This window comes from Bos indicus x Bos taurus, chromosome 16, assembly GCF_003369695.1.
Source record: "Bos indicus x Bos taurus breed Angus x Brahman F1 hybrid chromosome 16, Bos_hybrid_MaternalHap_v2.0, whole genome shotgun sequence".
NCBI classification, from domain to species: Eukaryota; Metazoa; Chordata; class Mammalia; order Artiodactyla; family Bovidae; genus Bos; species Bos indicus x Bos taurus.
This window is the reverse complement of record NC_040091.1, coordinates 54,481,373-54,509,348: the sequence shown is the minus strand read 5'-3', so window position 1 is coordinate 54,509,348 and position 27,976 is coordinate 54,481,373. Positions and strand designations below refer to the sequence as shown.

Genomic DNA, 27,976 nt, shown 5'->3' with positions numbered 1-27,976 from the left:
AGACCTTATTCACATTTTATAAGTCTTTATTTGTGTCAACAGAATGTGTAAAAAAATGAGTAAATTCCAGTGTTCACTTTTCTACATTTGAGGTTGGTTTAAGGTTAATATTTTCAGTTATAATTGAGGAAAATTTGTTCAGGAATTCATGATTATTTTAAAAAATAGAAATATAAATAATAATGATTAGTGAGATTATTGTTTTCCTTTTTACCATAGATGTCAGTTTTAACCTAAAATTATAAAGTACATAGTATTTTAGTATTTTACATAAAGTATTTTACTTTATATACTAAATAGTATTCTATTTCCAGGTGCATAATATTTCATTTAAATAATGCCTGAAAGGTTTTCAGAGCATATTTACTCAAGTTATCTTCCACATATATTTATCTCCTAGGATTCTGACAAGAAGAGAGATTCAGGGAAAGTACTATTTATATTTCATATAGGCAGAAAGGGAGGCCAAGAGAGATTTACACAACTTGTGGGGTAAAGCACTGATTAACATTTGTGACCTTTATTTCAGTGATTTTTTTTTGCTTTATGTCGTGTTGCTTCTCACTATATTACATTGATAGTATAAATGTCATTATCCAGGTTATTTTATAGGATTCTTGTGGTGAAGCTGGTTGCACTGACCCCTCCGTCAACTGACCAGTCTAATGGGGCAAGAATTTTTCCACATTTTTACATGTGATTTGACTACCTCTGTCCTAAGAGAACAGTCTACTATCTGAGTATAAAAAATGTGATTAGAAAATACTATGCCTTTATGTTACTCCAACAAAGAGCCATCTTTCACACCTTTCCAAGTAAAAAGAAACTTTAAAAAAGTTCCAAATAATCCCAGCATTGCACGCTATCATGAAAACTGGATACCTTTTATCTGTTTATTCATTGAGGTGAAGAATGTAGCCTGGATTTCTTCCATCGAAAAACTTGAAGTCAGATCTGTGGCCGAACTCCAGATCTGATTTTAGCCTTGGGGAAACAAAGGACAAAATTCAATAGCTCAACTTTCTGAACGGCATGGATGATTCGATGAGCTCTTTTCTGTTTCTGCATCCATTGGCCAGGAGACCTGGATGTGATAGGGCTTCAGTTCCTCAGGAGGGATAGAATCTGGGGCATTGCTCATGAGATCGTGCCCCCGGAAGGATTTGGGGAAGGCTATGACATCTCTGATGCTTGGTGCTCCAGTGACAAGGCACATCAGTCTGTCTAACCCTGTAAAATATAAAGTTGATAACTGAGAACATAATCTAAGGTTGAGGGTGACTTAGTTTTTCTTAAAGGTTGTATAAAACAAATAAGAGCCTTTAATAAGTTGCAGCTAATCACAGTTCCCTGGCCTTTTTAGGGAACTTCTGTTTGAGAGGTTCTTTTATCTCATTGTAGAAAAGTGCTCAGGACTAATATTCACATGTGACTGGGATTAATAGTCACAGCAATTAATGAGACCTTAGCAAGTGCTCACTGAAGGCCTAAAAGAAATTAGGTACTGTGCACAGGACTCCAAAAACACAGAAGGAGGTCCCTGTTGTTGAGGGCCTACAATCTAGGTAAGCTGCCTAGAACCTCTCACACTTTTCTTGTTTGAAAAAACTAGCAATGTGAGCAACCTGGGCCATCAGAAAGGCACTGGCATATTCCTAATTTCACATAAGCTGAATACTGTGGAGCAGTACTTTTCATACTCCAATGAACGTGTCTGAGCTTCCAGGGAAGTGAGCAATATTGACTTAAGACTTGTCTAGTTTTATTCTATTAAAAAACATTTTCAAATGCAAATTATCAGTTAACTTTTATCTTTATAACTGGTTAAATATATTTTAAAAAATATATCATCAGGGAATCGCCTGGTGGTCTAGTGGTTAGGACTCCACGCTTTCATTGCTCAGACCGGGTTCAATCCCTGGTCTGGGAACTAATATCCCACAAGCCACACAGCATGGGCAAAAAAATATCAAAATGAAAAACACCAAATTCTTTTAGAACTCTTGGGCTCACCTCATACCCTCTTTACTCCTCCACTTCCCCAACCCCACCCTTCCTCATAAACTGAGAGCCCAAATTTGACACTTAGGCAATGGATTGAAACAAGGCTTAAAAAAGGATAGATTGTTTACCTAAGGCAATTCCTCCATGAGGGGGCGCCCCATAATCTAAAGCCTGGAGCAGATGGGAGAGCAATTTCACATCTTCCTGAAATTCAAAAGATAATTTAAATACATACTGAGGGCCCACTAGGTGCCAGAATAATATAATTAGTTGCTAAAGGGAAAATAAAAGTTGAATTTAAAAAGTACCTTTAGAGGCCTATATTTAGCAAGAGAATATGACAAATCAGGGGTACTATAACATGCAGAGAAATGCCTGGGGCTCAGTAAATGCAGCTATTATGCTGATAATGCAGACAGAGTTAAGACCAATTAAGGACATGAGATGTGGCCTCAGAAAAAGGGTGAAAAGGAGGACCTGGTCTTGTCACATGGGCTAAGAGGTGAGGTTATCAGGAAGGCAACAGTGCAGATGCTGCCAGAAGATAAGACAGCTTGTGGGCCAACAAGAGGCTGCTGGATCTGATGACCACGGGCAAGATAGCTTTTATGGGCAATGCCTGTGGAAGTGTTGCAGCTGTGTCTGAAATGGGTCCCCAACCAGACTACAGGTCACAATCAAGTCGGGGAAACTTCAAGGAACAAATGTCCAAATCTCACATCTAGAGCTTTTTTATTTTAATTGGTCTGCTGAGGAAAAGTGAGTGGTTTTCTTGTTTTGTTTTTAATGCTTTACCGGTGATTCTGTTCTAATGTGCACAAGGGCCGAGAGGCACTAGGGTGAATGAAGAGAAGAAGTTCAAGCAATGTATTCTCACTGACATTTTGAGAAGCTTGAAAGGAATGAAGAAAAAACAGAAGTGGTTTCCCACTAGTGGGAAACTAGCGGTTAGGGGTTTTGACTTAAGAGGAGAAAAGTTAAGGGAGTTTGTAAAGTTTTTAAAGCTAGAGTGTTCTGAGTTCTCCAATGCTGTTCCCAAAGTTCCTCAATCTCAAATAACCCACTCCACAAAGTGATCTTTTAGGATCAGACTCTCTTGGACTTCCTGGACCAAAGATTTCCAAGGATTTCTTGGGCCTCCTGAAATCCATCCTAGCCTCCTGAAGAGTCATCAACAAACCACAGATTCTTAGGCTTGCATCTATATAGACTCTTCTGAAAATTCTGATTAACCCACTCTCCGTCATTATCATTAAAATCTACCCCACCTCAAATACTAAGTGACATAAAATTCTTTCAAATCACTCTCCTTTTCTCTAGCAGTATCAATATTTTCAGGACTCCCCTGGTAGTCCAGTGGTTAAGATTCTGTACTTCCACTGTAGGGAGCATGCGTTCGATCCCTGGTTGCAGAACTAAGATCTTGCATGCCCTGTGGTGTGGCCAAAACTGCACCCCCCCACCCCCGCAAAACAACACAATTTTCAGCCACTTCAGACTGCATCCATTTTGGAGCAGTGCCGTGATTAGGAGGTTGGGAGCTTGGGTTCAAGAGCAACCCTGCCTGGGCCTGAATCCTGGCGCTGCTTGTTTCTGTGCTATGTGACTTTAGGCTAGGTTCATTAATCTGTTTATCTTTAAAATAAGTAGAATAAGGGTCTTAATTTAAAAAGTAAGTGTGAGGGAACTACCCTGGTGGTCCAATGGTTAAGAATTTGCCTTGTAACACAGAACATGTAGGTTCAATCTCTGGTTGGGGAATTAAGGTCCCACATGCTGCCGAGCAGCTAAGCCCTTGCACCACAAGTACTGAGCCCATGTGTTCCAGAGCCCATGCCTAATGACGGAGAGTAGATAACTATAGAGTCCACAGCTAAGCTGACACAAAAGAAATAATTGTGAGGATTCAGTGTGTCCATGCATATAAGGTACTTAAACAGTGCTTGACATATAGTAGTCACTAAAAAATACCCATTATTTTAATTTATTTTTCAAAGTCTAACACTAAAGGTAGAGAAATAAGCTGACACTATTCTGTAGCTAGTGAATCCTCCATTCATGACAAATTTTAACAAAACAGACAAATATTAGGGTTTTAAAAAAAGGCCAGGTTAGAAGATGATGTTACCTTTAGTACTGTGTCCAGGACGTAATGCTGAAGCTCTGAATTATGAATTCGGATAGAACCACCTCCTATCTCATTGCCGTTTAAAACCAAGTCATAGTGTTGGCTACGGACCTAGAAGATTCAAAGAACCTTTGTGTTAGAGAAAAATCTCTGGTTTTCTGTTCTGTAGGTTGAAGAAACTGTAGCTACTTAGGGACAATGGCTCAAATCTGACAATTTCTTCTGGGGCTTCTGGAACTGGGTCAGACCATGAAACCTGAAGTTTCCGTATTTCCGTTTAATTTGGAAGTATAGCTATCATACCTTGTGGGGCTCAGTGTAAAGAAGGTGAATGTCACTCGGATGGGGAGCAGTAAATGGGTGGTGGGCTGACTCCAGCTCTTGGGGATTTTCCTCCTTGGGAAGGAAGAGGGGGAAATCCACCACCCAAAGGAAAGAGAACAGAGCGGGGTCACGAAGCACCACTCCTCTTGCTTCTAGAAGGTCAGCACACTCCAGTCGTAATTTTCCCATCAAAGAGCACTGCAAACAGAAGATACAAACGTTAACTGCTGTAACAGAACAGGCAGCAAATGACACATGTGGATTCTAAAGCCAGGCCTTTCTCTGAGAAGTGAAAGTCGCTCAGTTGTGTCCGACTCTTTGTGACCCCATGGCCTATTCAGTCCATGAAATTCTCCAGGCCTGAATATTGGAGTGGGTATCCCTTTCCTTCTCCAGGGGATCTTGCCAACCCAGGGATTGAACCCAGGTCTCCCGCATTGCAGGCAGATTCTTTACCAGCTGAGCCACAAGGGAAGCCTAAGAATACTGGAGTGGGTAGCCTTTCCCTTCTCCAGGGCATCTTCCGGACCCAGGAATCGAACCGGGGTCTCCTGCATTGCAGGCAGATTCTCTATCAATTGAGCTATCCAATTTACAGACGAGACACTCTCTGCCTCTCAGAAGAGAAGGATCTGAGGATGATTTGCGACATTGCTGAGGATGATGGCCACACTCAGCAGATTTGGTGAGTATTTGCTAACACAGTGACTTGAGAACACAGGTACCAGAGCTTGATTAACATAGGTCTGTATCTCAGTTTGGCTACTAACTCCTGTGCACCTTTTCCCATAGTAAAATGGAGATAAAATATCTACTCTAAAGACTGTTGTGAAGATCAAGTCAGATAAGCTCTGTAATATGAACCAGCCATTATGATGAGTATTTCCTTACTGTGCCTGAAGGATTGTGGGGAGGAGCTGATGAGAGGCTGTATACACTTAACATTCAATAAATGTTGGCCATTATTAGAGAGACAGTATGGGTTAGAGGTTACATTAAGAGTGAGACTTCTGGAAACAGATTTTGTGGGTTAGAAGTCAGGGTCCTCCACCTCCTAGCTGTGTGAGTGTGAACAAATTCTTAACCTCTGTGCCTCAATTTTCATAAATGAATTAATTTAAAAAATGACTGTGGTTTCAAAAAAGGTTGTAATTAAATAGCTTTCTTCACTCTTACTGCAGGGAAAGGGAAGGGTAGTAGATTAAGTTAGGCTTGTAGATGAACCCTGAAACTATTCCTTTGGAAGAAATAATGATAAATAAGTACAGCACAAATATAAATTAGTAGAATAAACTTGATAAAGTACAAATTAGGCACTATAAAGATATACTATAGTGCAAGGATGACTTTTTATCATGCTTGACATTTACTGTATATTTAGTATATTTTCTTTCTTTTTCTTGGCTGTGCCATGTGGCATCTGGGATCTTAGTTCTCCAACCAAAGACTGAAACTGGTTCCCATGGGGTGGAAGCACAAAGTCTTAACCATGGGGCCACCAGAGAATTCCCTACAGTATATTTCTTTTTAAGTATTTCTTTTTATTTTTTGGCTGCATGGGACATGGGATATTAGTTCCTCGATTAGGGACTGAACCCATACCCACTACATGCATAGAGTCTTAATCACTAGCCCATCATGGAAGTCCCCCCCCGCCACATTATATTTTCAATATTCATGTTTGAGTTTTATACCACACTTTGTATATTTTACAATGAGGGCACAATACAGTCCATAGGGTCACAGAGTTGGACACAACTGAAGCGACTTAGCATGCACACACAAACCACACTTTGTATATTTTACAGTGATCTCTAAAGTTAAATCCACTGTTCCATATATCTCCTGAAGAATGGTGATTTAGCCAGTGTGTGGCAGCGTGTACCACCTGCCAGGTGCTGCTCCTGAGGAAAAAGGATTCTGTTTCAGCTAAGTAGGACCAGGAGTGTCTGCCAACCCAGCAGCCCTTCAGCAGTCTGATCCGTCCCTTCACATTTTCAGAAATGCATTCTGTACAAAAGTTTGGGACTACCAACTTTTCTTAATCTGCGAAACTTCAAAACTGAAAAATTTTTTCACAGTTGTACAATGAGTATCAATAGCCCTCTCTCCACCTAAGTGGCTTTCCTAATCAGCCAAATCTAATCTGTGTGAGCAATGCCAATGGAGGCTGGCAGATGATGCAAAAACTATAGTTTTTACATAATGCATTATAAAATGCCAAAAGACATTTATTAATATAAAAACTGGCCTTCTCTATTGGCGCACTGGATAAGAATCCACCTGCCAATGCAGGGGACACATGGAACTTTATCAATAAGACCAGAATCCTGGTCTGGGAAGATTCCACATGCCATGGAGCAACTAAGCCTGTGCACAACAACTACTGAGCCCGAGCTCTACAGACTGCGAGCAGCAAGAACCAAGCCTGAGTGCTGCAATTACTGAAGACTGCACGCCCCAACTGTATGCTCCACAAAAAGAGAATCCTGTGCAATGAGAAGCCCCTACTGGCTACAACTAGAGAAAAGCCCATGCAGCAACAAAGACCCAGTGCAGCCAAAAATCAATAAAATTATAAAACATATATATAAAACCATGCGGAGCAGCTCCATTTTATGAAATTAACAGTCAATTTCAAGTATGTACGATACACATAGGAGAAGAGAGGCATCATTCAACACCAACAGCACAGAAGCCTGGAGGTAATTTTTCTTACTGCTTTCTTGTGCTCTCCGGCAGTGAGCAGGACCACGTCCTCCTCTTGGGTCTCCAACAGTTTGACGAGCCCCAAGCCTTGCTCCTCCATTATGAACTTAGCAACTGGAGAATTCCAGTTTTCATTGGTTTTCAGGAATATAGGTAAGACTTCCTGATAAAGAAAAAGACTTACAGTTTTTAAAAAGCAGGGGTGATTTATTTTTCCTGTAGTACAAAGATTTCTTGCCTCCAAAAGAAAAAGAAGAGGTTATCTTGAGATTATCTCTATTTCCTCCTTGATACTAAAGGAATCTGAAAAGTAATCTCACCAAAACGAAAAAAAAAAAAACACAAAAAAAGAAAAAGGAAAGAAGGATGGGAAGGGATGCCAGCAAATAAGAGATTCGTGAAAATTTTTGGCAGGTTGCATGTGAGTGAAATAGGAATGACCAAAGAAGCAAGATGAAGGAAACTCTAGCCTAGAGAACACTGGAGCAGCTTCAGCACAAGAAGGAATTGATATGGCCTAACACGTGGATCGGAGAAGGCAATGGCACCCCACTCCAGTACTCTTGCCTGGAAAACCCCATGGACGGAGGAGCCTGGTAGGTTGCAGTCCATGGGGTCGCTAGAGTCGGACCTGACTGAGCGACTTCACTTTCACTTTTCACTTTGATGCACTGGAGAAGGAAATGGAAACCCACTCCAGTGTTCTTGCCTGGAAAATCTCAGGGACGGGGGAGCCTGGTGGGCTGCCGTCTATGGGGTCACACAGAGTCGGACACGACTGAAGTGACTTAGCAGCAGCAGCAGCAGCAACACGTGGATAAACCCCTATCTTCATCCCATATAAGGAACAAGCTCACTTCTGTCCCCTGCCCGCCCTGTCCCCATCCTCCAGTGAACAAACAATTAAGGGAAACTGTCGTTTGTTCTTGCTCCCCTCTGTTGCAGCAGGGGCCCCAGTAAAGAATTGCCTGAATTTTTTTTTTTTTTTTAAAGAAGGAACTGATCTCACCCTGCAAAATTCTGAGGCACAGGGCCGCCGGGAAACAGGCAACCATCTTGCTGCTCACTCGAAAGTAAACCTAACCATTTACATAGGGCCCTTTAAACAGCTTTTGAAATAGCTCATTCTTAAATATGTGTAACTAATAATCACTACATATTGAATAAGCTATAGCATTAAAAAAAAAAAAAGACCCCTAAGGAAAGAGATAATTTAGGGACCAAAAAAACTTGAATCTTCAAAGGTACTAAAAAAGATACTTTATCAATAAAACCAGAATAAAATGCAAAGAAGCAAGCAAGAACTAATAGGATATAAAAATATGACTACTTAAATTTCAACAGGAGAGCTGAAGAAATCTTCGTGAAAGAATAAAAAAGACAAAATGATGGAAAGGACATGAAAACAAAAGAGACAGGCAAGTTACAAAGAGAGGTCTTAAGCTTCATATTTAAAAGGCCCCTCAAAGTGTGCAACACACGGAATGTTACTTCCATGTCTTGGTTATTGTAAATAGTGCTGCTGTGATCACTGGGGTTCAAACTAGAGTTTTCCTCTTTTCTAGGATATGCCAGGAGTGTGATTGCTAGATCAAATAGTTAACTCTATTTTTAGTTTTTTAAGGAAAAAAACTCCATACTGTCCTACATATTGGCTGCATCAATTTACATTCCCACCAACAGTGTAGGAGAGTTCCCTTTCCTTCACATCCTCTCTGGCTTTTATTGTTTACATAGACTTTCTGATGATGGCCATTCTGACTAGTGTGAGGTGATATCTCATTGTAGTTTTGGTCTGCATTTTTCTAATAATTGGTCATCTGTATATCTTCTTTGGAGAAATGTCTACTTAAGTTTTCTGCCCAGTTTTTGATTGGGTTCTTTGGTTTTTTGATATTCAGTTGTATGAGCTGTTTGTAAACTTGGAAAATATGCTCTTGGTGGTCACATCATTTGCAAATATTTTCTCCCAGTCCATAGGTTTCCTTTTTGTTTTGTTTATGATTTCCTTTACTGAGCTAACGCTAGTAAATGTGGCCAGGTCCCATTTGGTTGTTTTTACTTTTATTTCTTTTGCCTTGGGAGGCTGATCCAACAAAGAATTGCTACAATTTATGTCAGAGAAAGTTTTGCCTATGTTTTCTTCTAGGTGTTTAAAGGTGTCATGTCTTATATTTTAAACATTCAAGCCATTTTGAGTTTACTTTATTTTGGTGTGACAGTATGTTTGAAGTGTGTTTTTACATGTGACTGTCCAGCTTTCCCAATACCACTTGCTGAAGAGACTGGGTAGTCCATTTTCAATCCATGGAGTTTATATAGTTATGATCAGTGAGTATATAATTCTGTATTCTCCTTTTCTTACAGATCATTATAATCTGAACATTTCCCCTACATTACAAACTTCAAAAAGGAACTTTAATATTTATTTCCTTAATTCTTCCTTAATTAAACCACTCCCATATGATTTCATTTTATTCCTGTAAATAATACTGAGAGGGTAACAGGCAGGAAGGCCAGGGGTCTCCAACAAGTGTCAGACATTTTTATCTTTCTTAAGTGGCAGGAGGAAAAAAACCTAGTGATATTTTTTTCCTTCTCTATACAAATTTAAAAGGAGGTTTCTCTTAAAATACTGTGTTGCCATAATGACACCTGGTTGCACCTGAAGTTAACTATTCTCAAACCTTGAGATAACCAATGCATTTTTCTATGGAAATATTTGTCTTAAGCTATGCTAATGTGTTATGCATTTATCCCAAACTCTGTCTTCAAGTCGGTTCTCTCATGGCTCAGAACCTACTTGAAAAACCAGTATGTTATACTCAGATATCGTCGCCCTAATCTATGTAAATGAAACTATTTGTATGGTAATCTGTCCTTCTACAAGATTCAAGTTAATCATTTTATGGCCCAGGATGAACCATTTGGTGCCAAGATTATCCCAAAATGCATCTTATGGGTTAGGGGCCTGGTGCCATTCTGAGTTTTAAGACATTCCTTTCTTTCATTGACAGACTGCTAGTGACTATATAACATCCAGCTGAAGACTAGCAGCTGGGTACTCTTTCTGCCCCCTTCTGATGCCTATGTCAGAAGCTTTCTCTATCTCCTTTATACTTTAATAAAACTTTATTACACAAAAGCTCTCAGTGATCAAGCCTCGTCTCTGGCCCCGGATTGAATTCTTCTCCTCTGGCGGCCAAGAATCCCGGCGTCTTTTCATTCAACAACAACCTTTCAATACTGTCTATAAGTGTCCTCATATCCAAGATCCTTCCTTTAAGGTATAGAAAATTACTGACTCAAAGAGCATGACTATTTTTAAAGTTATTGATTCCAAAATGATTGAGGCAATTCATACTTCCAGTGACAGTGTAAGAATGCCCATTTCCTGCTCCTTTTCCTCTAGATTTTAGTGTTACCATTCACCAAGCCAAGAACACAAAATATATCTAAGGACAGGTATATTCAGAATTTAAAAAAAGGGTATGGGAAGAATAATGAATATTGGCTTTCTTTCACACTAACCATGCTTCATTTAAACCTTGGGCCCACTAAACCTTGGGCTTTATTTAATCTTCCCAACTGCATTAAAGTACTATTATTTATTTTAAAAGGCTATGGTTGAAATTTGCATTCTGATTAATGGTAAATTCATCTAAGTTGGAGTCTTGGAGTTATATCCAGGGGTAAGATTAACTTTCAAAAGAAAAAGAAGAAAAGTAGAAGACTGATCTGAAATAACAAACCTCTCAAGACTAATGATAGCATAAGAGTACAAGCAATTAATAGTTAAAATATTGAATCCCTAAAAGAAAGGAAAAAACCTGCTCCTTACCTCATTAAAATGGTCAGCTGCAAATTTTCTAATGGATTCAATGTCCTTCCTTTTCAAATATTTCTGATGAAAGAAAAAGTAAATTCATCAATATGATAGCCTCACAAACATGTCAATGAAATGGGAAAGAAATATATTTTGTGTCTTTCCATTATAATATAAGGTTCAATAAAGATTTAATTTCTATTGTCAAATGACAAAATTTTAAGGCTTGTTTCAGGTGTATTCTTTCTAATTATGCAGGTCTCAATGGAAACAGCTGTGAATGTATTCCACAGAAGACTGTGCATACATAATATGTTCAAAATATATCTTTACAACTGAATTGTGAAAGATCAACAAAATCAATAAGAAGGCTTGGAATTTGATTATTTCAGGTCACTTAAAATTCTTTATATCTTATTTCTTTAAATTATCCCAATGTGTTTCTAAGTGAGATACTATGGCTCTCATCATCAGTAATACTCATGGAGCTCAGGTACGGGAGATATAAAGAGGTTTACATGGCTCATGACCCTTCTAATCTACCTGGGAAAGAATGGATATACTCAAATTGGGATAAATAATATCAAGCAATATATGTTATACTGAGCTTACCTGGACACATTCAATATATCTGGACTAGAGTATGGGCACCAAATTACTTTCCACTGAACATATGAAGTGAATAAAAAGTAATGGTACTGAATTCTTATACTCATTTTAAATATACTAATATGCTTATATATTCAACTGAGTAGTCTTTCAAAATAGTCATCCTATTCAAAATACATTTGGAATTCCTCTTCCTAAATTATTTCCAAAGCAGATGTGCTAACTACATAAAAAAGACACGTCCCATTACTAAAGAGCCCATGCTTAACCAACCCAACAATTCTCCTACTCTCATTTCCACTCCTTTTGCTTTTCATAGCTCCACCTCCTTTCTCTTCCCATTATTAATACAATAGATCCCAGAGCCTCAGAAAACCCGAACCAACAAGCAATGGCTATGCTAAAATTGATACAGAACTGGGAGCCTTTGGACAAACTGAGGCTGGAAACAGAAAAATAATCCCAAAGGAAGTACAGAACTTTACAGCATTAAAAAGAAAAATAAAAGCACTAGACCTTGAGAGTGTAAACTCAAATTCATAAGGTTTTATCATTCTCTCCTTATAGTTCTAGAGACACTCAGTTCAGTTGCTCAGTCGTGTCCGACTCTTTGTGACCCCATGGACTGCAGCACGCCCGGCCTCCCTGTCCATCACCAATTCCCAGAGTTCACCTAAACTCATGTCCATTGAGTCGGTGATGCCATCCAACCATCTCATCCTCTGTTGTCCCCTTCTCCTCCTGCCCTCAATCTTTCCCAGCATCAGGGTCTTTTCAAATCAGTCAGCTCTTTGCATCAGGTGGCCAAAGTATTAGAGTTTCAGCTTCAACATTAGTCCATCCAGCGAACACCCAGGACTGATGATCTCCTTTAGGATGGACTGGTTTGATCTCCTTGCTGTCCAAGGGACTCTCAAGAGTCTTCTCCAATACCACAGTTCAAAAGCATCAATTCTTTGGTGCTCAGCTTTCTTTACAGTCCAATTCTCATATCCATACATGACTACTGGAAAAACCATAGTTTTGACTAGACGGACTTTTGTTTGCAAAGTAATGTCTCTGCTTTTTAATATGTTGTCTAGGTTGGTCATAACTTTCCTTCCAAGGAGTAAGCGTCTTTTAATTTCATGGCTGCAATCACCATCTGCACTGATTTTGGAGCCCAGAAAAACAAAGTCAGCCACTGTTTCCACTGTTTCCCCATCTATTTGCCATGATCTTCGTTTTCTGAATGTTGAGCTTTAAGCCAACTTTTTCACTCTCCTCTTTCACTTTCATCAAGAGGCTCTTTAGCTCTTCTTCACTTTCTGCCATAAGGGTAGTGTCATCTGCAAATCTGAGGTTACTGATATTTCTCCCAAGCAGTCTTGATTCTAGCTTGTGCTTCATCCAGCCCAGCAATTCTCATGATGTACTCTGCATATAAGTTAAATAAGTAGGGTGACAATATAGAGCCTTAACGTACTCCTTTTCCTATTTGAAACCAGTCTGTTGTTCCATGTCCAGTTATAACTGTTGCTTCATGACCTGCATACAGATTTCTCAAGAGGCAGGTCAGGTGGTCTGGCATTCCCATCTCTTTCAGAATTTTCCACAACTTATTGTGATCCGTATAGTCAAAGGCTTTGACATAGTCAATAAAGCAGAAATAGATGTTTTTCTGGAACTCTCTTGCTTTTTCTATGATCCAGCAGATGTTGGCAATTTGATCTCTGGTTCCTCTGCCTTTTCTAAATCCATCTTGAACATCTGGAAGTTCACAGTTCGTATATTGCTGAAGCCTGGCTTGGAGAATTTTGAGCATTACTTTGCTAGCGTGCGAGATGAGTGCAATTGTGTGGTAGTTTGAGCATTCTTTGGCATTGCCTTTCTTTGGGATTGGAATGAAAACGGACCTTTTCCAGTCCTGTGGCCACTGCTGAGTTTTCCAAATTTGCTGGCATATTGAGTGCAGCACTTTCACAGCATCATCTTTTAGGACTTGAAACAGCTCAACTGGAATTCCATCACCTCCACTAGCTTTGTTCATAGTGATGCTTTCTAAGGCCCACTTGACTTCACATTCCAGGATGTCTGGCTCTAGGTGAGTGATCACACTATCCTGATTATCTGGGTCATGAAGATCTTTTTTGTATAGTTTGTGTATTCTTGCCACCTCTTCTTAATATCTTCTGCTTCTAAAGACACTATTAGACTCTATATGACAAATTACATTTTTATTTAAAGAGAATGTTTCTCTCTGAAGCTTAAACATGCCAATGTTGAACATATTTACTTCCCAAATACAGATTCTAGAGAAGACATAGAATTGGCTCCACTTACTGCTCCTTTACGGATACATATGGCTTTGACAGTTCCTTGGGGTTTACTAAGGGCATCTTGGAGAAATCCAACTTCTGTGTTTCTGAACATGTCACTGATATCTACAATCTGGAAAATAGAACAGAAGAAGGTAACTCAACGTGAGGTCATTTTTATCACAAAACCTTTTACAAACAAGATTTTAAAGAGGAGAATAGATCTTAACATTTACAGAGCACGTTCATCCAGTGTTTACTGCAGGTTGGGCACCATAAAAATGTTAAGGTACTAATGTATCAGTAATAGTTCATTTCATCTGTACAATGAGAGTATGAGGTAGGCCCTCTTATTATCCCCATTTAATAAAGAGGAAACCAAGGCACAAAGAAATGACTTGCCCAAGATAACACAGCCAGTAAGTAGCAGAGCCAGAATTTAACTTAGGCAGCCTAACTTAAGAAGAACGACCATTTCATATTACAAAAGAAACAAGGAGTAGTTAACCTGGCTGCTGTAAGCAGGTAGGTATAACTTTTTCTGTTACATTTTTTTCATTATAAGAATTAAGTGCTGCCTATTTGTGGACCAGGCAGAATTCAGTTTCTAAGGAATCTACACTGAGAACCAAGATAAATGTCATCAGCATTACAGCAATGAAGAACTGTTGCTCTCTAAGAGAAAATAAAAAGTGGCTTCCTAAGGGAAACTGCTCTGCGAATAAACATTTCCCATGTTTGAGCTCTTTATAGACCAGGGAAAGAGAATAAATAACCCTTAATCATTTGCCTTCCAAGTCCATTTTAGCTTAAGAAAAATTCAAGAGGAAAGAGTAAGTTTTTTTTTCTTTCAAGTTACCATTCACATCCATATAACTAATAACTTGTCAGTAGGAAAAACCTTGCTCTTGAAAATGGATCTTGGAACACAGTAGATAGAGAAAAGGTATTGTAATGTTACTGCTGCTGCTAAGTTGCTTCAGTCATATTCGACTCTTTGCGACATCATAGACGGAAGCCCACCAGCTTCCCTCGTCCCTGGGATTCTCCAGGCAAGAACACTGGAGTGGGTTGCCATTTCCTTCTCTAGTGCATGAAAGTGAAAAGTGAAAGTGAAGTCGCTCAGTCGTGTCTGACTCTTCGTGACCCCATGGACTGCAGCCTACCAGGCTCCTCCGTCCATGGGATTTTCCAGGCAAGAGTACTGGAGTGGGGTGCCATTGCCTTCTCCGATTGTAATGTTAACATGCTATTATTCTCTCTTGCTGTCGCTGGGTAACAACAAAAGTAACAAGCTAAGAGAACAGCAAAAAATATGATACAACAGTGTAACTGGTTGTAAAGGTTAAAGTGGTTCAAAATTGACTACAGGACCATTTGGGGGCGGAGTCCTGGGAAAAGTGAAGAAAAGTACCTTCATCCCAAAGCGAGTGTCAGGTTTATCGGTTCCATAGCTGGCCAGTGCCTCAGCAAAAGGCATAGAAGGAAAAGGGACCACCAGAGGATCTTTGTCACTGGGCCACGAATACTGGAGCAAGCCCTCAATTAGACTCTGGACGCCCGTCTGGTCTACAAAGGACATCTCTATGTCGATCTGAAACCGAAACAACATACGGAAACTAACTTGAAGAGCCACCGTATTAATAAAGACATACACAGTTATGTATTCCTCTTGTTTCAAGTTACCATTGGATTCTGTTCTTACTACGTGGGGGAGCAGGTTAAATATTGTAGTATGTCTGTTTTGTGCCAGGCCCTGTGCTAATGCTCTACATACATCCAACTGTTAGTGCCCACAACTATCCCATGGCTGAAGGCTCAGAGAGGCTAAGTGACTTCTGAGTGTGTGCAGTTAAACTGTATTTGATCTTAATGTCTGTCCATCTCTAAATCTTACGGCTTTTGTGCTTCACCTACACTGGTTAATATGATATAACATAGAAACTAAATCATAATAGCTTTGTTCACACTGACTAGATCTGTTTACAGATTAAATGTCAACACGAGAAATTGTTGGTTTTAGTGCACAAGAGATTTTTTTAAAAGAACTTTATCATATCATGATCATTGAAACACTTTAGGAATCTGTTCATCCTTAGTTTATGACCATATTCTTTTTCTTTTAATTTATTTTTTAATTGAAGGATAATTGCCTTACAGAATTTTGTTGTTTTCTGTCAAACATCAACATGAGACCATATTCTTTGTAAATGGATCAAAAATTAAATAATTAATGCCTTAACTACAGGTTGGTTTAATTAAATATCTGATAGATAAATGGAATGAGAAGAAAGTATAATTTCTGTCCACATTCTTGGGTGTAGCAAGGCTGAATCAATAAGAGGCGAATGAATATAAGTACCTGAGTAAATTCGGGCTGTCTGTCTGGTCTTGAACCTTCGTCTCGGTAACATCGGGCAACCTGAAAATATCTACAATTGGAAAACAGCATTAATTCAGTCAGGATTCTAGAAACACACACACACTTTCCCCTAATAGTTCCTGGCAATGTAGGCTATGAAATAATACTACTACTAAAGCAACGCAAGAAACTGTAAAATCCTTAAGATGCTCTAACCTACTCCGACATATGGTTGACCCACGAGAAGTTAACTACTCTGTATATTTTCTTAAAAACATACAATGGCACCTTTGGATGTCCAAATATTAGACTGACACACAGGACAGTCCATGCTTCTTTATATACATACTCTTTTGCTTCAGCCAAACTGAAATACCCACTGCTCCATGAGTACACTTGAGCCTTCCTGGGCTATGCTGTTCCAACTTTCATTTTCACCTGCTGAAATGCAGCTCTGTCCCAGAAGGCCTAGATCACAAAGTTTTTAATGATATTCCCCAAAACAATATAATTTCCAACTACTTAAGGCAACCAGTCTGCAACTCTCAGCATACTTATTTTTGGTTTACGTCACACTTGGTTTTATTATCCTGTTTTGTCTTAGATTCATCAGCTCAAGAGCAAAACCTATTCTTTTTTGTTTTTAACCCCTTGTCCCATCTATTAGCATAGAACTTTGTACATAATGGACACTGAATAAATCTTTACATAATAACTACACGTTTTTAGGGTATTTTACAAGTATTTTCCAAACTCTCATACATTTTCGAAACTTCTTTTGAAAGATTAGACAATTTTGTGTTTCCTTTCCCCTCTTTCCCTTTTTTCTGACCACTGCTAGCATAAAGAAAGCTCACCTGTCTAGACCACCAACCATCAGAAGCTGCTTAAACTGTTGAGGACTCTGAGGGAGAGAATAAAACTTCCCAGGTTCCCTGGATGGTATTACAAACTCTTTTGCACCCTTTGAATGAGAGAGAGGGAGTGCAGAAATATTATTAAAAAAACATATCCAACAACTGGTGGAAGTCGTTCCTCAATGAAATCAACTAAAGAGTAAAGTTCCCACAAATGACAGTTCATTTCTGACTCATCCTTCAGTCCCCAAAAGGTTGGCACATAGTAGGCTTTAAATAATGTTTGTACATATTAAGTATAATAATATTTGTACATATTAAGTATACTTAATATTCAGTTCAGTTGCTCAGTCGTGTCTGACTCTTTGAGACCCCATGAACCGCACGCAGCACGCCAGGCCTCCCTGTTCATCACCAACGCCCAAAGTCCACCCAAACCCATGTCCATTGAGTCGGTGATGCCATCCAACCATCTCATCCTCCGTCGTCCCTTTCTCGTCCTGCCCTCAATCTTTCCCAGCATCAGGGTCTTTTCAAATGAGTCAGCTCTTCACATCAGGTGGCCAAAGTATTGGAGTTTCAGCTTCAACATCAGTCCTTCCAATGAACACCCAGGACTGATCTTTAGGATGGACTGGTTGGATCTCCTTGCAGTTCAAGGGACTCTCAAGAGTATTCTCCAATACCACAGTTCAAAAGCATCAATTCTTTGGTGCTCAGCTTTCTTTATAGTCCAACTCTAACATCCATAATGACTACTGGAAAAACCATAGCCTTGACTAGACAGACCTTTGTTGGCAAAGTAATGTCTCTGCTTTTGAATATGCTATCTAGGTTGGTCATAATTTTCCTTCCAAGAAGTAAGCATCTTTTAATTTCCTTGCTGCAATCACCATCTGCAGTGATTTTGGAGCCCCCCAAAATAAAGTCAGCCACTGTTTCCCCATCTCTTTGCCATGAAGTGATGGGACCGATGCCATGATCTTAGTTTTCTGAATGTTGAGCTTTAAGCCAATTTTTTCCCTCTCCTCTTTCACTTTCATCAAGAGGCTCTTTAGTTCTTCTTCACTTTCTGCCATAAGGGTGGTGTCATCTGCAAATTTGAGGTTATTGATATTTCTCCCAGCAGTCTTGATTCCAGCCTGTGCTTCCTCCAGCCCAGCGTTTCTCATGATGTACTCTGCATATAAGTTAAATAAGCAGGGTGACAATATACAGCCTTGACGTACTCCTTTTCCTATTTGGAACCAGTCTGTTGTTCCATGTCCAGTTCTAACTGTTGCTTCCTGACCTGCATACAGGCTTCTCAAGAGGCAGGTCAGGTGGTCTGGTATTCCCATCTCTTTCAGAATTTTCCACAGTTTATTGTGATCCACACAGTCAAAGGCTTTGGCATAGTCAATAAAGCAGAAATAGATGTTTTTCTGGAACTCTCTTGCTTTTTTGATGATCCAGTGGATGTTGGCAGTTTGATCCCAACTTAGTATTATGCTTTTTGAGATGAATGCCCAATTGTGTTACTAGTTAAAAGTTTTTTGTTTTTTTTAATTTGGAATCCTGTTTATTTATTATTTTTGGCTGTGCTGGATCTTTGTTCTATGTGGTTGTTTTCTCTAGTTGCAGCAATCAGGAGCTAGTCTCCAGTTGTGGTGTGCAGGCTTCTCATTGCAGTGGCTTCTCTAATTGCAGAGCATGGGCTCAGGGTGCACAGGCATCAGTAGGTGTGCTGCATGGGCTCAGCAGTTTCAGTACATGGGCTTAGTTGTTGCACGGCACGTAGAATCTTTCTGGACCAGTGATAGAATCCGTGCCCCAGCACTGGCAGGCCGATTCTTCACCAAGGGACCAGGAGGGAAGTCCAACTAAAAGGATTTTGGGCATCAGTTCCTATGCAAGTAATTCTTAATTGCTTATCTAAACTTAAACTATAATTTTATAAGTCCATGGATTGTATAAATACCAGTGTTTGGAAATGTCAATTCTTAGTGAACATGTGATTTAGTTTTAAAGAACAAATTCATTATTGATTGGTAGCTATAAAGCTCAATGGAAAGAAAATGATATAGGATTAAAACATTCTGACTAAAAGTATTAACCCATATTATTTTTTCAACTCTAAAAACACCTAGTTAATGTGACCATCCTAAGGCAGTAAAATAAAAGAAATAGAACTAAGGCAATATAAAAGCAAAGTGGTCTAGTTTCATAACCAGCAGGACATTATTAGTAGGCTGACTTAAGGAATATACATACCCCTGGAGTCCTCTTGAATAATGTTGGTGTTTCTACATCCACAAAACCTAAAAAAGAGAGACATGTCAGAATTTAATAGATGGGAATTTACCAAACATGAATTTACCAAGTACTGTCCAACAAATCTGAGGCTACCATTTAATTAGGAATTTTGACTGTAATTGAGTTACCAAGCACATTAATGCTGGTTTCTACCAGTTCAAGAGGGAAGCTGAAGATTTTCTATTCTATTCATAAAGTTTGTACTCTTGTCCTGAAATAATTCTGTTGACGGATTCTTGTGTATTGAACTGTTCTGGTTTTCCTGTTCTGCTAGCATAGCAAATATAACACAAATATAGTAGAAAAAAGTCCAGGACTGATTGAAAAGTCTAGTTTCATTCACATGACATTTCTTCTTCTTCTTCTTTTCTTAAATTTTATTTAATTGGCTGCCTCAGGTTTTAGTTTGGGCATGTGGGATCTAGTTTTCTGACCAGAGATCAAACCTAGGCCCCCTGCTTTGGGAGTGCAGTCTTAACACTGAATCACCAGGCAAGTCCCTCATGTGACATTTCTGAGCTCCCAATAAATGATGTATAAGCATGAGAAACAACTAAGAAAACTTACAGATAAAAACCAAAGGGCTGGTCCACCTCAATGTGATGGGCAATATATAGCCGATATACACAGGCACTATCACCTTGAAAAGTCTATATTTATGACCCAGGTTCCAAATAGGAAAAGGAGTACGTCAAGGCTGTATATTGTCACCCTGCTTATTTAACTTATATGCAGAGTACATCATGAGAAATGCTGGGCTGGATGAAGCACAAGCTGGAATCAAGATTGCCGGGAGAAATATTAATAACCTCAGATATGCAGATGACACCACCCTTATGGCAGAAAGTGAAGAGGAACTAAAAAGCCTCCTGATGAAAGTGAAAGTGGAGAGTTGAAAAGTTGGCTTAAAACTCAACATTCAGAAAACGAAGATCATGGCATCTGGTCCCATCACTTCATGGGAAATAGGTGGGGAAACAGTATCAGACTTTATTTTTCTGGGCTCCAAAATCACTGCAGATGGTGACTGCAGCCATGAAATTAAAAGACACTTACTCCTTGGAAGGAAAGTTATGACCAACCTAGATAGCATATTCAAAAGCAGAGACATTACTTTGCCAACAAATGTCTGTCTAGTCACGGCTATGGTTTTTCCTATGGTCATGTATGGATGTGAGAGTTGGACTGTGAAGAAGGCTGAGCGCTGAAGAATTGATGCTTTTGAACTGTGGTGTTGGAGAAGACTCTTGAGAGTCCCTTGGACTGCAAGGAGATCCAACCAGTCCATTCTGAAGGAGATCAGCCCTGGGATTTCTTTGGAAGGACTGATGCTAAAGCTGAAACTCCAGTACTTTGGCCACCTATGCGAAGAGTTGACTCATTGGAAAAGACTCTGATGCTGGGAGGGATTGGGAGCAGGAGGAGAAGGGGGCGACAGAGGATGAGATGGCTGGATGGCATCACTGACTTGATGGACGTGAGTCTCAGTGAACTCCTAGAGTTGGTGATGGACACGGAGGCCTGGTGTGCTGTGATTGATGGGGTCGCAAAGAGTCGGACACGACTGAGCAACTGAACTGAACTGAACTGAGGGAACTAAATTATGCTTTATGTTACTAAATTATGCTCTAGGATAAAACACATGGAAATTATTGTTTCTTTCCTTACCATGTAGATTACAGAGATATTCCCGCATTTTCATGACCATCTGGGATCTCAGTCGCAGGTTATACTGCATTTGGGCACTACGCAAATCTAAGTAGCGGTACTGCAAACGAAGAGTCTCTGTTTTCTAAACAAATGTAAAGATTTTTATGTTTAAATATGCTTCAAATGTTAAAATATTTCAAATGTTTCAATCATTAAAAAGGTATTAACTTCAGACACAGACTGAATTTTCAAAAACTTTAGCTCTATCTTTAGCTTCTACCAGTTGTATATACACCAGCATCCTTAATTCTCACAATTTCTAGGCTTGTTACTAGTACAGATTTTACATTTTTCAGGGAACCACACTTCACTGACTGAAATTTATCTACTTTTCTAAACTTGTATCCATTCATTTCCGGCCCCCCCCCCTTTTTTTCTTTCTTGACCACACCATGGGGCTTATTGAAATCTCCGTTCCCCAACCAGGGATTGAACCTGGGCCATGGCAGTGAAAGGATTCTGGAATCCTAACCACTAGGTCACCGGGAACTCTCTATCCATTATTCATTTTTAAGCCTGGAGTTTGGTCTTGAAAAAACAGAAAAAGTAAAGATTTCAAAGATTATTAAAAAATCAACAGCAGAGCCAAAAACAGCCACGACTTTTCACCTGAATGGGAGAAGTGAAATGAAGGGAACAGAGGACGACGCTACAACTGTACTGGTAGGAACATAACAAGGAGGTCTGCTTATTTTTTAAGATGGTAAATCTTTGCCTCCCTCTTGTGCTGACAACTTTTTTTAAAAAGTCCTTTCCCCAGAATAGGTTATTTCTTTGATACTAAAATAGAAATAGAAGAACCGTCTGCACTTCTCTTTTTAAGAGCTTATAGCTGGGGGAAAACTGTACATTTCCTCCCTGCCCCCCCCCCCCCCCCCCATAACAAGGTCAACTCTGTACTTATATTGCTTTTTCTAATTAAAATATTAAGTATTGGGAACTCAAATATAAGACAAAGTGGCCATACAATTTAAAAATGTATGTTTTATAGGTTAGTTTACAAATTAGGTATTATACAGGTAGCTATAGATTATTTGTGACAACTGTAGATAATTGTCACAAAGCTGAAAAGTAGCTGGGCTTACATATTCAGGGCTATCTAGCTTTCTCAAAGAATATCCTAAATTAAAGTAATAATATTTGTATGATTTATGAACATTTTATCATTGTTAGAGGCTTAAACTTAACATGTGCATTGCTCAATATATGCCATTTGGCCATTCCAATGGTAGATACAAATTTCCCTTCAAAATGTAAAACCATAGCAACAAAAAAACTTGAACAAAATGACACTGAAGTCTTAAAGAGAACCATGTTTCCAACTGTCTGAACAAAAATTCTAGCTTAATGAAATGTTGATATTTAAGAACAGTTTACCAGGAAATTATAAAATTAGAAGAATATTCATGACATAGCTATAACAGAATGCTTAATTTCGTAGAAAAACTTTTTCTTAAAATTCCAAAAACACTTTGCTGGTTACCAGCATTTTCTAGACACTCTATTTTATTAGTAACAGAAGATGGCACCTTCATAAAGTCCTTAATTTCAAAGGGCAGCTTCTTGCAGGAATTCAGAAGTTTAGCTGTCTTAACTTTGATTTCAATCTCACCTGTTGGCATTTTCTTAAAGAGAGAGAAAAGACCTGTTTTAAAAATCATTCAATCAATCATGTACACAATGAATATTTATGAAATGCAAGCATTTATTTACATATGTAAAACGCATGGGATGCTAATAGTGCATAGTCTAAAACATAAATGTCTGTGTATGACTGATGTTCTTATGCATCTTTGTGGCTGACGAGCTCATTAACAAATGTCTTAACATGCATGTTTATTTAGGTGCTTATGTTCGCAGTGATGATTTTTAAATCTGTAGGTTCATCTGTAGAACCTGCAGAGCTTTAGTGCTAGATATCTAATAGATACACAGTCTCTGTTGCTTGAATGTGTTGATTGTGCAAATGTACACAGGTAAAATTTAAATAGACGGTTTCTAAATTACTAACTGGATTCTTTTGTCCTGGAGGTCGGGAAATTACTGTCCCAGACACTTGCACCACAGATTCCATGGGAGCTTCACATAAAATCTTCTTCACCGAAGCAGCAGACTACAGAGTAAGAGGGAAAAACAGTTCCAACAAACAAGTGAACTTAAAGAACTCTGCAGCAACTAGATTATGGCTTAGAAAAATGTTAATACTCATAGCTTAATTACCATAAATACCAGGGCTGCCGTTAATGACTTTATTAAAGAATTTGGTTAAAAAAAAAAAACAAAAACTTGATAAATTGAATCCCCATTTTGATGCCATATAACCGAGCATATAAAACTATTAGTTAAGAATTAAATTTGTTTTTCCTTAAGAGAAACTAAGAAGAATGATTAATGCAAACAAGCCCCACATACTTTAAAGGCAACTGTCTCCAAATTTTTTTTCCTTAATAGAAAGTAAGAAGAATGATTAATGCAAACAAGCCCCACATACTTGAAAGGCAACTGTCTCCAGGGTTAAACTTAGGGACAGTTAAATCTAGGAGCAATGAAAGACTTCTCCTAGGTTAGCTATGCTCATCTCTGATATCTGAAAGATAACCCATGACTCTTTACTTAATTCAAACATTAACAGCTGAGTAAATCTTATTTTTCTCAGGCATATAAAAATTTGTAAATATTACCACATTATAAACCAATTGGCCAAGAAGCATGGCGAGAATTATCTAATTTTAATGGTAATTACTTCTGGAGCAGGTAGTACTTCATATGGCTCAATCTCAAAGGGTACAAACAGATCTACAGTGAAAAGTCTCTCTCCTATCTTTTCCCTCCACCCCTTAATTCCCCTCCTCAATGTTATGTGTCGTTTCAGGTATATTTTGTAACACACACACACACACACAGACACACACACGCCCTTTTAGTACAGATAATATCACTCTACATGCTCTTCTGTATCCTGTTTTCATATCTAACAATACAATTTGGATTTTTTCCCGTATTAGTATATAAAGAGCTTCTTCCAGCTTTTCCTTGCTGTGAGGATGTACGTTAATTTTTATACCAGTCTCTTATTGGGGAATATCTAAGTTATTCCCAACTTTCAATTAAAAACAATTCAGCAGTGAATAATCTGGTATTATATTTGTGTCATTTTGCATCTATGTTAGTCTGTTTGTAAGATAACTTTAAGATAATTGATTGGAACTGGAATGAATGGTTCAAAGAATATATGCATTTATGATTTTGATATTGCCAATTGCCCTCCATAGTGCTAGTGCCAACTTGTACTTCCTCCAGGAATGGATGAGCATTTATTTTCCCAAACACTGTGTGTTGTCAATCTAATGCATCAAAAATAACAATTCTGTATAATGTTTTTTTTTGCCATGTTGCATGGCTTGCAGGGTCTCAGTTCTTCAACCTTGGGCCATGGCAGTGAAAGTCTGGAATCCTAACCACTAGGCCACCAGGGAATTCCCCAATTCTGTGCAATTTAATTCACATTTTTCTGCCTATGAGTAAAGTTGGCAAATTTTCATATGTCTACAGACATATAAAAAAACAGCCATTTATATCTTCTTTTCTATAGATTTTATGTTCATATTCTGCATTCATATTTCTACTGGATCACTGGTCTTAAAAAAATGTTTTTATTGATTTGTAGAAGCCTTTATGTATTAGAGAAATTAGTCCTTTGTCTGTAACATGAATTGTACATATTTTTTCCCAGTTTGTCATCAGTCTTAATGCTGCTTACAGTAGTTTTAACAAAAACCTCAAGCACACTGATCCAACATGCTTTGTTTCAAAGCATCAAAGAAACTTTCAGGTAATAGGAGGACCTTTCTATTACCTCATCCTGGGGAATGACAACTTGAACAAGTCCATGGAAATCTCTTAGGACCAGGAAGATATTTTGCCTGATTAATGAATAAAATGAACATATTAGGATAAAATCTCTGAGACCAAAATTTAAGCAGGCAAAACAAACTAAACAAAAAGCCCATGCAATTTCTCACGTTCTTTTTTTATAATAAATACTGTGCTTCATAGCTATCTATATTCATGCAATTATCTATGTAGGTTATTAAGGAAAAAACACTTTTTTCATTTGCAATATCAACTTTTATTAGCTGTATGTACAGCTTACGAATAATATCCAGATGAGTTATTAATAAAAAGGCAGATTTTTAAAAATTTTATTAGCTTAAGTCTTTATAAGAAAATTTAACTAAATTTGGAAACCTTGCACATATTAAAATCCAAAAGTAATATTTTAGGATATTAGAGACATCTGATTGGTCATTTCTTTAAATGCAGCAATATAAAATCTTACCTTTTTCTAAATATAAGACTCAAAGACATGTGTTTGAGCAAACCCTGGGAGATAGTGAAAGACAAGGAAGTCTGGCATGCTGCAGTCCATGGGGTCGACTTAGCAACTGAACACTACCACCAAATATGAGATGCAATCTAAAATTTTCTAAAAGAGGTCTAATACTAACTTAAACCTCTACAAACTATCAAAAGGTCCCCAAATCCCAATATTATAGCATTCAACCTACATTTCTCACGTTTTTAGTACCAAGAAGAGGTACAGAAAAGCCTCCTCAGATTTTCATTTCAGGAGATAGAAGTCACCAAAGGTCTGGGTCAAATATCCACCCAAAGGGGACATATTTTTTAGGAAAGTCACACAATCTATGTATTTTGGAGCTCTTCATTGTGAATTACTGTGCTATTCACATATGTTCTAGAAATAAAGAGCCAAACAACAAAAAAATGGACTCAACATCAAGGAATCATTGTTCATATTTTTAGGCCTTTCTCTACCTAAATTTAGAATAAAATATGCTTTTTTATGCTATTGATGCTTATCAGCTTACCCAATTACTAGTTCTAGGAACTCTTCAATCTTAGTAAATCTAGAGACATTTCTGTCCTCTGGTAGATCACACTTCATTATTATACGCTTCAACAAATGTTACTGGTACTTACTGAGTGACACTATTTGAGTTTTTCAAAACAAAATAAAACTGAAAACTCAATGACTTCTGAGAATCCTGCAAGAGCTGCAAAGCTTTTATTCTTCTGACGGTTGAAAATTAATAAAGGTTTGAAACTGCCTTGGGAAAACCATCACCATGTGTTCTTACACCACTTGCCTCTATCTACCTTCGGAACTGAATCCATCCACATAAGGTGACTTCTTGGCCTAAGTGAGAAGAACGCAACTCTCCACATGTGTTGGTCCGGGCAACAAAGCTACTGAGTTCTTTTGAAAAAGAGGGGGAAAAAGGCAAGATTAAAAGTATATCATTTGCAAATTTCTGAGAATAGACTCTTAAATCATACCATCTTTGGTATTTCATGTCAATGGATAAAATCTAAAGTTGAAGAACGTAATCAATCACTATTAAAATTGCCTGCAAATATGTCAAAATCCAAGTGAATAACTGTCAATGTAAAATTTTGCCTCCTCTTAAGACTATAAATATTTTTGATCACTCAGTGTTTGCACCGATCTGTTCTTTATAGTGCACATTCTTCCTCAAATGAAGTAAAAGGCCTGGAAATTACATAAGTTTGTTGGTGCAGTAACTGGTTTTAGTATATGAATCTAGAGTGAAACAGTCACTTGTACACTAGAAAACCCTATTTAAAGTATTCTCAAGTATGCAAGAAAATTTAGGCTTCTTATTTAGGCATCAACTAAATGAACAGACTATTCATGTGATTACTCTACTGGTCTTTTTAAACTTCAGGGGAAAAAATAAAAAAGGAAGAGGGTGAATAATGTGCTCCTATACATAAAGCTAGCCAGTCAAGACTTGTGGGGAAATGGAATAAAGCACTCTGGCTGCAGAGAACAAGAGGCAGTGCTGTTCAGAGGACAAAGTTCCATACTGCATTCACCTGGAATTCTCTGTGAACTCAGTACCATACTTCGGGCGGCAGAACTCCAGATCAACTGGGTGGTCCTTCTGGTGGGTGTGGATAATTCCCCGCACAGTCGACTTAACCAACAGAACATGTTGGAGCCGCAGGATGGTAAAACGCTCAGGAATCTCACGCTGCAGGTGTTGGATGGTGGTCAAAAGTCAGTTTAGGAACTGTAACAAATCCCTTAAAACGCCAGGAGTTCCCACTCTTTTTAATATTGAAGCCCTTGTCCTCTGAACATTCAAATGCTCGTGTAGGTAAACTAGATAAATCTGCAAAGTCGTTGGGGCCTTTGGGGAAAGTGAGTAGGGTAAAGATTTTTTAATACCCTTTCCCCCTTCTCAATGCATCCGTTTGCACTTCTATTAAAGGTAGGCCAGAAGCGACAAGCGAATGACTCCATACAGCAGCGCAAGGCGGGATACCACGACCGTGCAGAGGCAGCAAGGGGCCGGTCAGCAGGCGCACGCCCTTCCCGTCTTTCCACGCTTTCCTGAAGGTTCCCGCGGGCAGAACCGGAAAACAGGGAAGAAATCAACCCCGCATTTCAAACCTCCCAAACCTGTCGGCCGACCTCTAGTCTTCAGAAGGAGGAAAGCAAGCAAATCCACAATGCTTTTAGGGCCTGGAACCACACATACATGCCACTGAGCGCCATTCACTCCTTAACCCACCCCGCGACGAACCAAAATTACGGTAGAAGGAGTCAACCAATCAGAGCGCGGGGGAGGAGGCAGGGTGTCGTCGCAGCCATATTTACTACGGGAGGAAATTGGAAGGAATGCTTAACGCCGGTAAAAAAGGAAGACAGAGAGAAGGGAAGTAGACGGTAACGGTTAGATCGTTCCCATGCCCTCAGTTAAAATGGCGACCGTAGTTGCTTCATTAGCTTCACAGACTTGGTATCGG

At 38.8% G+C, this 27,976-nt stretch overlaps 1 protein-coding gene across 3 annotated transcripts; it reads right to left on the bottom strand.

Annotated features, from left to right (window-relative positions):
- Window positions 1–8: 8 nt before the first annotated feature.
- Window positions 9–27,758, bottom strand: DARS2 (aspartyl-tRNA synthetase 2, mitochondrial). 3 transcript variants are annotated; one of them, XM_027565367.1, is made up of 18 exons: window positions 27,642–27,757; window positions 27,041–27,198; window positions 26,300–26,399; window positions 24,978–25,044; window positions 23,133–23,234; window positions 22,651–22,746; window positions 21,080–21,203; window positions 19,370–19,416; window positions 17,117–17,223; window positions 16,260–16,329; window positions 15,312–15,491; window positions 13,923–14,030; window positions 11,007–11,069; window positions 7,176–7,328; window positions 4,436–4,654; window positions 4,133–4,243; window positions 2,133–2,208; window positions 9–1,230 (listed from the first exon to the last, which is right to left on the bottom strand). In XM_027565367.1, exons 2-18 carry the CDS (start codon window positions 27,156–27,158, stop codon window positions 1,016–1,018), a joined length of 1,956 nt encoding a protein of 651 aa, XP_027421168.1. In that variant the 5' UTR covers window positions 27,159–27,198; window positions 27,642–27,757; the 3' UTR covers window positions 9–1,015. The 3 variants fall into 3 exon arrangements, with proteins under 3 accessions (XP_027421168.1, XP_027421169.1, XP_027421167.1); XM_027565368.1 differs by having other exon boundaries at window positions 9–984; window positions 27,041–27,758; XM_027565366.1 differs by having other exon boundaries at window positions 27,041–27,757.
- Window positions 27,759–27,976: the final 218 nt, after the last annotated feature.

Coding starts and splice junctions, on each gene's coding strand:
- DARS2 (XM_027565366.1), bottom strand. CDS start 27,158: ATGTTCTGTTGGTTAAGTCGACTGTGCGGGGAATTATCCACACCCACC. Junction 22,747..23,132: donor CTCCAGGACAAAAGAATCCA/GTTAGTAATTTA, acceptor TCTCTCTTTAAG/AAAATGCCAACAGGTGAGAT. Junction 4,244..4,435: donor TTTACACTGAGCCCCACAAG/GTATGATAGCTA, acceptor TGAATCTTCTAG/GTCCGTAGCCAACACTATGA.